Source organism: Quercus suber, unplaced genomic scaffold, assembly GCF_002906115.3.
Source record: "Quercus suber isolate HL8 unplaced genomic scaffold, Cork oak 2.0 scaffold_220, whole genome shotgun sequence".
Lineage (NCBI taxonomy): Eukaryota > Viridiplantae > Streptophyta > Magnoliopsida > Fagales > Fagaceae > Quercus > Quercus suber.
In genome coordinates this window covers 1,076,843-1,089,147 of record NW_027069678.1, presented here as the reverse complement: position 1 = coordinate 1,089,147, position 12,305 = coordinate 1,076,843, and the positions used below count along the sequence as shown (strand labels likewise).

Here is a 12,305-nt window from a genome sequence, read left to right as displayed (position 1 = left end):
GTGTGGCTCAATGATCTAAATTTTTGGTAGTTGGTGGTTGTTTTTTGGGTGGTTGGTGGTGGTTTGGTAGTTGATGCTGTTTTGGTGGCTGTTTTTTCTTCCGATGTGGAGTTTTGGTGGTGGTGGTGTGTTCACCTATGCTTTTGGAGAAAATACACCTGTTTTGGGTGTATGTTCTCCCCTCTCACAACTGATGGTCCCACCAACTTGTGAGAGGAGGAAGCATACAACCAAAATATGGTATACTTCCTCATGCTTTTACAGTGAAAAAAATTTCATTTTACAGGGAACATCCTTTATCTATTTAAATCTCCAACCGAACATAGAGTCTAGGACAAGCCAGTACACCAACCCGGCTAGGCCTGAGTCCAAAACTTACTAAATCGAGTTACTCAAAAAACAAGAAAGACTTAGTAAACCCAGGCCCAGCCCATGACCCAAGTTCGCAAACACTTCAAGCCCACACGTTCAAATCAACACTTTTTATTTATTTATTTATTTTTATTATTATAAAAAGTTGGAACACATTTATATTTGATCCCAGGGTAATTCTACGGTACCCTCGCTTTTTTTTAGGGGTACGGTACCCACTAGTAGGCAACTTGCTATATCAGGTTACCAAAACATCACATTTAATGGTACCATCCTCACATTGTGAAGTACTAACATTACATGTGCTTGTACTTTTGTCACATTTGGTGGTTTCTTAATTTTTTCTCACATTTGATGGTACCATCCTCACATTGTACAGTACCAACATCACATGTGACTGTACTTTTGTCACATTCGGCGGTTTCTTTATTTTTTTTCTCACATTTTATGGTATCATCCTCACATTGTGTAGTACTAACATCACATGTGATTGTACGTTTGTCACATTCGGTGGTTCTCTTATTTTTTTCTCACATGTGATGGTACCATCCTCACATTGCGCAGCACCAACATCACATATGACTGTACTTTTATTACATTTGGTGGTTCCTTTATTTTTTTCTCACATTTGATGGTACTATCCTCACATTATGCAATATCAACATTACATGTAACTATATTTTGCCACATTTGGTGGTTTTTTTTTTTTTTCCTCACATTTGATAATACTATCCTCACATTGCGCAGTACCAACATCACATGCGACTGTACTTTTGTCACATTCAATAGTTCCCTTATTTTTTCTCACATTTTATGGTACTATCCTCATATTATGCAGTACCAACATCACATATGACTGTACTTTTGTCACATTCAGTAGTTTCCTTATTTTTTTCCTTACATTTTATGGTACCAGTCTCACAAAGTATAGTACTAACATCACATGTGACTGTACTTTTGTCACATTTGGGGGTTCTTTTTTTTCCCTTACATTTTATGGTACCAGCCTCACATTGTGTAGTACCAATATCACATATGACTGTACTTTTGTTATATTCAGTGGTTCCCTTTTTTTTTTTCTCACATTTTATGGTATCAGCCTCATATTGTGCAATAGCAACATCACATGTGACTGTACTTTTGTCACATTCGATAGTTCCTTTATTTTTTCTCATATTTAATGGTATCATCCTCACATTATGCAGTACTAATATCACATGTGATTGTACTTTTATCACATTCGATGATTCCCTTATTTTTTCTCATATTTGATGGTATCATCCTCACATTGTGCATGGTTTCTTTATTTTTTTCTCACATTTGATGGTACAATCCTCATATTGTATAGTTTCAACATCACATGTGACAGTTTTTTTGTCACATTTGTAGAAAAAAAAAAAAAAAAAAAAAAAAAAAACCCCAAGAAACAAAGAACATAATTTGAAAATCTAACCCAGTGGTGGCGAGATCGGGTAGCAACCAAAAACCCAAGATCATCGTAGTTTGTTAATCAGATGCAAGGGTGATGCAAGAGAGAAGAGAAGATGGGTTTGTGTAAGGAAGAGGCGTAATGAGTTTGGTAGCACCGGTGATGGTGGTTGGCGTTGGTCAGTGGGTGGTCATCGATGTGAGATTGGTTGTGCGAGATGGGCGGAGATGAGAGGGCTATGACCTTGTGAGCGAGAGAGCTGAGAGGGAAAGGGGGAGAAGAACTCGAATGTGGGGGGGTAGAAACTAAGAAAGTGTCGGGGAGTGAGGGTGAGAAGAAGTGTAAAAGTGTAAAACATTTTACAATTTTTTCTTTTCACTTAAATTATTTTATATATTGACCAATTATTTAATGCAAAATAAACACCATAGAATGTGAAAATATTTCCTTAAATACATTTTTTGGACCAATGGTTCATTTATAATCTATCACAAATTTTACCTGCATAGGAAATTGGCAAAATTTTTACTTTTCAGCTATGATTTTACAAAATAATTTGACTTTTTCCATCTAAACTGATACACATTTAATACATATTTAGTTTTTTTCATATCCCTAAAAAAAGTGAATAGTTTATTGATGGTACATGTTCATCAAGTTAGGGTAAGACCTAGCTGGATGGACCCCATAGTACTATTTTTGAAGGAGGATATCTTGCCTGAGGAAAAATCAAAAGCTGACAAGGTATGGAGAAAAGCTTCTCGGTTCTGGCTATTCGAGAACCAAAAATTGTACAAATGCTGCTTTTCTGGGCTATACCTGTTATGCATACATCTTGAGGCGTCATAACTACTCCTTGAGGAGTTACATGAAGGGATTTATGGAAGCCACACTGGAGGCAAATCTTTATTCCACCAAGCCATCACTCAATACTACTGGTGGCCAAACATACAAAAAGAAGCACAAAAGTATGTAAAGAAGTGTAATCAATGCCAGAGATATGCACCAAACATCCACCAGTCTAGAAGGGTCTTTAATTCTCTATCCAGCCCTTAGCCATTTGCTCAATGGGACTTGGACATTATTGGCCCTTTCTCCCATGCAGTAGGGAATAAGAAGTACTTGCTAGTGGGCACAGACTACTTCACTAAATAGGTCGAGGCTGAACCCTTAGCGAATATCAGGGATGTAGATGCCAATAAATTTTTTTGGGAAAACATAGTCACCCGGTTTGGGGTTCCTTGTACCCCCATCTCGGATAATGGCCTGCAGTTTGATAGCAAGGCCTTTCGAAGATAGTTGGCACGGACTACTTCACTAAGTGGGTCGAGGATGAACCCTTAGCGAATATCAGGGACATAGATGCCAAGAAATTTTTTTGGAAAAACATAGTCGCCCAGTTTGGGGTCCCTTGTACCCTCCTCTCGGATAATGGCTTGTAGTTTGATAGCAAGACCTTCCGAAGATACTGTTGTGACTTGAGAATTACGAATAAATATTCCACCCCAGCTTACCCCCAAGGGAATGGATAGGCTGAGGCTGTCAATAAAGTCATAGTGAATGGATTTCAGAAGATGTTGGATGGTGCAAAGGGAAAATGGGTGGAAGAGTTGTCACACGTCCTTTGGACATATCGGACTACGCCTCGCAGGTCAACAAGAGAGACACCATTCTCAATGATGTATGGGGTCGAGGCCATTATTCCTTTAGAGACTGGATTCCCAACGTTGAGGACGATTTCTTTCAATCTAAACAACAATGATGAGCTGTTAGGGAAAAGCCTAGACTTAATTGAGGAACGAAGAGAAAATGCAATGGTCCAATTGGCCTATTATCAACATAAGCTTAAGCAAGGGTATGATGCCAATGTGAAACTGAGACCATTAGCACTAGGAGATTTGGTGTTAAAAAAAGTTTTGGGTACTGCTAAGAACCCAGCCTAGGGAAAGCTGGGGCCTAATGGAGAAGGACTGTATCGCATCACTTCAGTGGCAAGAATAAGCACATATTATCTAGAAGATCTAGATGAAAATACTGTTACTCCATCCCTGGAATGTAAACAATCTAAGAATGTATTATTATTAATGAAAGCAGTCTTTGCCGTAGTTTTGGTTTATCATATTATTTGTCATGCGTTCTACTATTTGTTGGATATCAAACAAAACATTGGTCATGCATGACTCCCCGGACCACATACCTTGGATAAATTGATATTCTATGACATCTATTTAAGTATTAAACAGAACCTTAGCTATGTCTGGCTCCTTGGATCACATACTTTGGAAAAATTAATACTTGCTGATATCTTTCTAAGTGTTAAATAGAATCTTAGTCATGTCTGTCTCATCGGATCACATACTTTGGGAAAATTAACATTATGACATTTATTTATTCTCTCTAAGTACTAAATAGAACCTTAGTCATGCCTAACTCCTCAGACCACATACTTTGGAAAAACTAATACTTACTGACATCTTTCTAAGTGTTAAACAGAACTTTAGTCATGTCTGGCTCCTCGGACCACATACTTTGTGAAAATTAACATTTTATGACATCTATTTATTTTTTATTAGTATTAAATAGAACTTTAGTCATGTCTAACCCTTCGTACCACATACTTTGGAAATATTAATACTTACCAACATTTTTCTAAGCATTAAACAGAATCTTAGTCGTGCCTGACTCCTAGGACCACATACTTTGGATAAATTAACACTCAAGGACATCTATTCATTCTATCTAAGTATTAAACAGAATCTTAGTCATGCTTGGCTCCCTAAACCATATGCTTTGGGTATATTAATACTTAATAACATCTATTCATTTTTTCTAAGGCCTCACTTGGGAGGAGGGAATGGAATGAAATGAAAAGAATCATTTTAGAATATTTTTTCATTCCCTTGTTTGGGAGTTTTATGAAAGGAATGGAAAGTTCATTATCTTATTTGAGAATTTAAGTGGGAGGGAATAAAATGGGTAGAGGGAAACACTCATTCATCTTTATTCCCTTAAAACCTCAAATTTTCATTCCCCCCGAAATCGGGAGGAATTGGAGGGAATAGAATTAGATTTAATGATTTTTTTACTAAAACTCTCAAAATACTCCTATATATTCAACTATTTATTTTAAAATAGGGGTCTAATAGTAATATTGTCATAAAATAATTCTATTTCATTCCATCCAAATAAGATTACTTACATTCAATTCATTTTCATTCCTTTCTATTCCTTTATTTTAAAGCATCCAATCAAAATTACTTAATTTCATTCCATTCCATTCTTTCCCTTACTTAAATACATTCCATTCTTTTCTATTCCCTTATAATCATTCAATTTCATTCCATTCCCTTCCCTTCCCTTATGAACTCCCAAGCTGAGCCTAAGTGTCAAAGCGTATCCCAGGTTACACTCAGCTCCTCGAATCACTAGCCTTAGATAATTTAATGCTTTTGGATATTTATCTAAGTGTTGAACAGAGTGAAAGTTGTCTGCCCCTAATAGAAGTAAGTGATAATGCTCTTTATTGCTAGTATTTGTTCAATTTATTTAAATTATCAGTAATATGTTCATGTTAACTTTTATTAAAGAAAGAGTAGCAGTAGTTTGATGCTGTGTGCAATATTGTCAAACTTCAAGACATGTAAAGGAAAAGCACATAAAGTAAAAAGAAAAGTCTTTTCATTGAGTAAAAAAAGAAAAGAAAAAGGAAATACATTGTATTCAAAGGCAGAATGCCACTACAAAAAAGAAAATATAAAAAGAAAACTACAAAAGAAAATCCTAATTACTAAGTTTGGGCCTTTGGAGGAGGAAAGTCTTCTTTTTGGCTTAGCTGGGAGGCAGAGGTATCTTTGGCCTTAGGATCAATCTCTTTGGTCTTGGCCTCAGTTCCCTTTGCCTTATTTGCAACTTCCATGGCCTTGGCAGCGTCCTCGGCCTCCGAGGAGGACTTGATCTCCTTACTCTTGCCCTTATCTTTGGCCACCTCAACCCTTGGCCTTGATCACGAGCTTGGTTGGATCCTTTCGAAGCCTCAGGAAGGGAGAGAATAGCCTGAGCGGTCAAAAGCTACTCTGAAGACTCTAGAGCAAGGATAGAGGGAGATGGGATAGCAGCTGGGGCTTTACAGATATCTTGATGGTAAAATACACTCCCAGGCTGCCCACTCCGAGTCTGCAGGGACTCCTGCAAGGTTAAGGGCTTCCTCCCATGACACCTTGCAGTAATCCCTGCAAACCTCAGCCAGCTCCTTAACTAGCCTAATCTCAGTTTCCTCTATGCAAAGGAGGTAAGACGCTTGCTTTGCTGACTCTGCTGCTTTCTTTTCTGCCTAGGCTGCTTCCTTGGCCTTTTGTAATTCTGACTTTAGCTCCAGGACTAGCTGCCTTTGAGTGGCCAACTCTACCTTAGTCTGATAGAGCAGCTTGCATTGGTCTTCAGCTTGGGTCTGGGCGTTCTTCAGTTCAGCCTTAGCACTCTTTCTCTTCCTCTTCTCGGTAATCAGTTTGGAGAACAACTCCTTGCACTCTTGCTTCGCGGCCTTCAAGGACTTTTCAGCCTTGACACGGAGGTGGGCCTCATTCCTAGTGTCATTTCGGGCCTCCTTGACCCATTACTCAGCCACAAAGACCTCCTGGGTGATCTGCACGAAGATGATAGAATAACCCCATGAAAAAAAGAAAAGAAAAGAAGAAGATAAGACATATTAATACTTAGTTAAAAGATGTGGTTATGGGCTTACCATGGCAAGGTCCCTTTTTAGGGACAGGAAGAGGTCTGGCTGCCTCACGCGTCTCAAGGCATCCATGTCCTTAGGCAAGGGAAGGGGCTGCTCCATGTCCTTGGGGTCCTTAGCAGTTTTCCGCTGCTTAGTGTCCCTTTCTCTAATTTTGGCTGTCACCATGTGCACAAATTCATCAAAATCAATTGCTCCACTGCCATCCTTGTCCACGTCTGCAATCATTTGATTGATTTGCTAAAATAACACAATACAGAATTATGTTAGCCATGTAGTCAAAACTAAAAAAATCAACATTTGATAGAAAGATGCACCATATGGCTATAATTTTATGGGCCTAAGACCAAATGTGAGAGAAAACTATATAGTACTCAATATAAGTCAAGAACCCCTCAAGCAACATGCAGAGATTCTCCTAGGACAACCTAAGGAGAACTAGATACATCACATTAGCTACTAAGAATCACCCTAAAGAAGGAAGTCCAGCATATGCCCACGTCTCAATCAAGTAGACTTACTGCTGCAACCAAAATTTATCAAAAAAGAGCAAATAACACAACATACAAGCACTACTGCCACAAAGAGAGAGAGTTTCTGTCTCCATTTCTAATCACCAACGCCCGTTTTCTTTTCTTCTAGAACTGTCCTTCAGATATAAACAAACCACACCCTTCAAAAACACATGCAGACACACTTGTACACAGACACATGCACTTGACCACACAGGAAAAAAATAAAAAATAAAAATAACAAGGGAATAAACTGGTGCAAAGAAACTACCTCTTCTGTCATTTCAAAACCAAGAGCCCTGTCAAAAGAAAACATCTCTGTCGTAATGTTTCATGAGGAATCAACTTGAAAATTCTTAGTAAATTTGACATGAACTTCTTACCTCATGGCGACATTCAGCTCCTTGGCATCAATAGTGCCTAAACAAAGAGGTCAAACAAAATAATTATTCAAATTTAAAAATAAAATAAAAAATTACAAACATGACAACAGATAATTTCAATACCTGAGCCATCAGTGTCAAATAACTCAAATGCTTCCTTGATCTCTTGCCTTTTCTGCTGAGTTAACCCATGATGGCGTCCTCTGGGTTTATCTTTCCTAGGTGCCCCTCTATAGTGAGTTGACTGATGAGGAGATAGACTATTTGGGAAAAAAAAAAGTATCATTAACCAAGTATAGGAATCTATAAAATATCAAGAACAAGGTATATGGCTTTATTTACATTTTAATAGCAGGTGTAATGCATGTATATCACACATGATCCAAAGTGACACCATGTTTTCAAAAAAAATTCTCAACATTCATCTCCTGTATTCATGTGATCCTCCACAACTAACTAATACAAATGCAATAAACTGAAAACCACAAAGAACACAATCACGAGCCATTAGAACAGACTCTCAGAATCCCCCCTCAAAAAGTACCTTACATTTTTTTATTTTTCTTATATCAGCAAAGAAAATGAAACCGAGAATATACCAATCAATTAGCAACTCAATGTCCCTAAAAATATCCTAAACATATTCAAAAAACAGCAAATTTCTTAATATATCATGACCTTAAGGATTTCCTATGAAATTAAACTAACACTGCCTTCTTTCTTCTGATTAATCCTTGTTTCCCTTGTCTTTAACTGTAAGAAGAAAAAAAAACCCAATTGATAATTTTTTGCTAACTAATCCCAATTGATAATTACACTACTTTTAACCATATGACCATTCCTACACATATGACCCTATAAAATATCACTTCAAATATATTAATCTATCAAGTAATTACCAAGGATCAAAAACCAAAATCTAGCTCAAGAAATCTTAGAATCATTAAGATTCACAGCGAGTAAGGAATAAAGTTCGGAAAGATCAAAACTTTTAATATCGAAATTTGACATTAGCAAAGACAAAATCATTAAATTGGTAAATTAAACTAGGAGTTTCGTAAGGACAACTTACCATAGTTTGGGTCAGTGAGTTCGCAATGCGTTAAGGTTGTCAAGGATAGTCCTCGAAGAAACCTGGGAAATCCAAAAATATGTCAAATGTCAATACGTTCTTTTTCGTTTTGAAGATTTTGAGACCGTTTGGGGTGTGCGTTGGCGTTGGCGTTGCACGTTTTCAGCCTTTTTTTTTTTTTTTTTTTTTTTTTTTCACGCGTCCCCAGCTTTTCAGAGATAGTGTTACTGTAGCAACACTGTTCACAGATCTACAATTTTCACTTTTTAACAACTTTTTCATTAAAAATGGGTCCCACGATACTATTCACACATTTAAAAATTATTTTACTACAGTATTTTTCAGTTTTCAGTTTTCAGCTGTATCCAAACGGGCCCAAGTATACTTGGGATCAAATATAAATGTGTACCAACTTTTTATAATAATTAAAAAAAAAAAGTGATGATTTGAACGTGTGGGCTCGAAGTGTTTGCGGACTTGGGTCATGGGCTGGGCCTGGGTTTAGTAAGTCTTTTTTGTTTTTTGAGTAACTGGGTTTGGTAAGTTCTGGACTCAGGCCTAGCCGGGTTGGTGTACTGGCTTGTCCTAAACTCTAGGTTCGGTCGGAGATTTAAATAGAGAAAGGATGTTCACTGTAAAATGAAATTTATTCATTGTTCTCTCTCCTCAAAGCCCATCAAAAGCGAGAGGAAGTATACGGTATTGTTTCCTCACTCTCACGAGTTGGTGAGACTTGTCAGTTGTGAGAGGGAGAAACATTCACTGAAACAGGGTGTATTTTCTCCAAAAGCACAGGTGGACCACCACCACCACCACGACCCAAAACTCCACATCGGAAGAAAAAATAGCCACTAAAACAGCACCAGCCACCCAAAAAACAACCACCAACAACCAAAAATTTAGATCATAGAGCCACCAAAAAAAAAAAACCTAGATAGAACCCAAACAACAACAACAAAAAAACAAGAAACAAATAATATAATTTGAAAATCTAACCCAGTGGATGCGAGATCGAGTAGCAACCAAAAACCCAAGATCGTCGTAGCTTGTCAATCAGACGCAAGGCGATGCAAGAGAGAAGAAAAGATGGGTTTGTGCAAGGAAGAGGTGTAATGAGTTTGGTAGCACCAATGATGGTGGTTGGCGTCGGTCAGCGGGTGGTCATCGGTGTGAGATTGGTTGTGCGAGATGGGCGGAAATGAGAGGGCTGTGACCTTGTGAGTGAGAGAGCTGAGACATAGAAAGGGGAGAAGAACTCGAACGTGGTGGGGGGGAGAAACTGAAAGTGTCGGAGAGTGAGAGGGAGAAGAAAGTGTAAAATGATTTAGCCATTGTTAAATTGTAAAACATTTTACAGTTTTTCTTTCACTTAAATTATTTTTATATATTGACCAATTATTTAATGCAAAATAAACATCCTAAAATATAAAAATATTTCCTTAAAAATATTTTATGTCAAAACAAATGGTATATGAGATTAAATTAAATAAGGGTCTAAAACCTAAGTTTTCGACACCTTGCAAAATAATAAACATAACCATACTTAATCAATTCTAATAGTTATTTAAAAATTTATCTAACTGGGAGTTTATTGAGATGTTATTAGGTATGATAAAATGTATTAAATTTTAAGTAAAAAATTGATATGACAATCTCTTATTTGATTGTGTAAAATATGAGTTTTACACTTTATTCTTACCAAATTCGAATACATTATATATAGGACTCAAAAGTAAAAATATACTAGAATAGATAGTCTTTTTTATTATTATTATTATTATTATTATTATTATGTATTTAAGCATAAATTGTAAAGGACATGTATGGTCCTTTGGATAATTCATTTTTGTATTCTTGCATCTCTTTTTTCTATAAATGAGATGTCATTCTCAAAAAAAAAAAAAAAAAAGATTAACGAATAATAATAGAAGCCTTTCAACAGTTCTTTTTCACTTTTCTTTTGTAATCCTCCAAAATCAAGCTTTTGGACTTGTTAGGAGATTGTTTCCTTAATTTGGTTTGTTGATATATGAGGGTGAGTCAGTCACATTAGACATGATAAACTTGTGAGGGAAATATTGATCGATAAAGAAGAAGATGCCTTTGGGTGCATGGTAATGTTATCTCAGAATAAATGTCTGTCAAAGAGAAAGTAATGTAGACAGATGATCAAACAATGTCTAGCCACTGTATACCATGGACCATGGTGATAACCTTGGAGTTCCCCGTGAGGGCTGTCCCATGGGGAACCAAGAATTGTGTATAGGTACTGCCCCTAAATTCCTTGGGACCCAGTCTTGGGCCTGCTAGGCTGAAATCCCTCTAGGCCTCCACAATTGTACCCTGCCTTTAAGTCAAATGTTCAACACAATTTGGTAATAGTTGTTTCTCAAAAAAAAAAAAATGGTAATAGTTGTTGACATAATAAATAAATCACTTGTGAGTTTTATCACCTAAAAAATTTTAGTGAATCAATTTAATTAATAGAAAATTTAGGGAAAATTAAGTTATATGTTTATACTATATATCAGATTAGGTCTTAGACTTTTACTTTTGTTAACTAAAGTCTTAAACTAATGAAACAATTTCTATTTGAAGTATATGCTCATTGTTGTTACTTATTTTCGTTATTCTAGGCAATAATGCAATAGAGAAAACCAAAAGATTAAACTAGTGGTAAAACTTGATGTTTTCACTTAGGTAATTAACTTCTTCTTTTTTGTTTTTTGTTTTTGCAATTACTTTCCCACTATAAATGATTTTTTTTTCTCTCTAAATCCTTTTTGTTCAAATGGTTACCAAATTGATTTGTTAACAGGCAAGGTCAAATGCAGAATTTAATTGATATTTTCCCGTTTTTCTCAACTTTAATATTGCTAAGAACAACATGAATTTGAGACTTTAATTAACAAAATTAAAAATTTGGGACATAATTTGAAATATGGTATTAGATAAAGCTGAAAGTATAGTAAATAAAGCTAAAAAGTAGTTGAAATAGTACACTGAGACTCATGAATAGTATCAAAAAGTGTAATGAGACTCACGAATAGTAGTAAATATAAGTTAAATAATAAAAAAAGCTGGTTTTTTAAGCCAATGTCAAATGCAAACTTATTTTCTTTTTCTTTTTTTATATAACTTTTCTAATAAATGATTATGTCCAATTGGCAGACTTTGACCATGTCGTCATGTGAGAGGAGGATATATTCTGCCAACTCGACCTAAGAGTTTCACAAATAATATGATTGAAAATTATGAAATTTTTTGTGTGGTTCATTTAAAATTTGGTATGATAGTGTTATATTATTATTATTAGGTAAATAACATTACCAAAAACGAGATGGAATATATACAATATGAATTTATATAGATTGAGTATATTATGAATTTGAATACAAGATTTTGGATTAAAAGAATGGCAATATATGTTATCTTTATTTTAATAACATTACAATTAGTAGCATATATACTTAAGTTATCTTAATTTATTTTATAAGATATTATTAAAACTCAAATAATAATTTAATTGATATTTAATATTTAATATTTTGTTTTTAAATTTTAGCTATGTTTCAAGCAAAATAACAGGGGAATGAAGGTGATCATGTTTTATATACACCTTCATTCACTTACCAAAGAAAGAAAAATAACAAAAGTATTTATTATAAAACTGGTTTTATTATTTTATTTAAATTCTAATATACATTCATATGGTATATAATAATGAAATCTAATCATTCAAACTATAGAAAATCTAATTAATAGATTACAAAATTTCAAGGTTATAATAAAATTACGAAAA

General features: G+C 35.4%; 1 protein-coding gene across 1 annotated transcript; it reads right to left on the bottom strand.

The window, feature by feature from the left end:
* Nucleotides 1-5,548: 5,548 nt before the first annotated feature.
* On the bottom strand, nt 5,549-8,614 carry LOC111998894 (caltractin-like). The gene is made up of 6 exons (XM_065779919.1): nt 8,504-8,614; nt 7,555-7,675; nt 7,432-7,468; nt 7,320-7,347; nt 6,543-6,776; nt 5,549-6,443 (listed from the first exon to the last, which is right to left on the bottom strand). The coding sequence occupies exons 1-6, from the start codon at nt 8,504-8,506 to the stop codon at nt 6,414-6,416; spliced, it is 453 nt and encodes a 150-aa protein (XP_065635991.1). The 5' UTR covers nt 8,507-8,614; the 3' UTR covers nt 5,549-6,413.
* Nucleotides 8,615-12,305: the final 3,691 nt, after the last annotated feature.

What these genes read in the sequence shown, in the direction of transcription:
- LOC111998894 (XM_065779919.1), bottom strand. An exon ending in ATTTGACACTGATGGCTCAG is followed by an intron (nt 7,469 to 7,554) that starts GTATTGAAATTA and finishes CTCTTTGTTTAG; the next exon opens with GCACTATTGATGCCAAGGAG. An exon ending in GTTTTGAAATGACAGAAGAG is followed by an intron (nt 6,777 to 7,319) that starts GTAGTTTCTTTG and finishes GTGTTATTTTAG; the next exon opens with CAAATCAATCAAATGATTGC.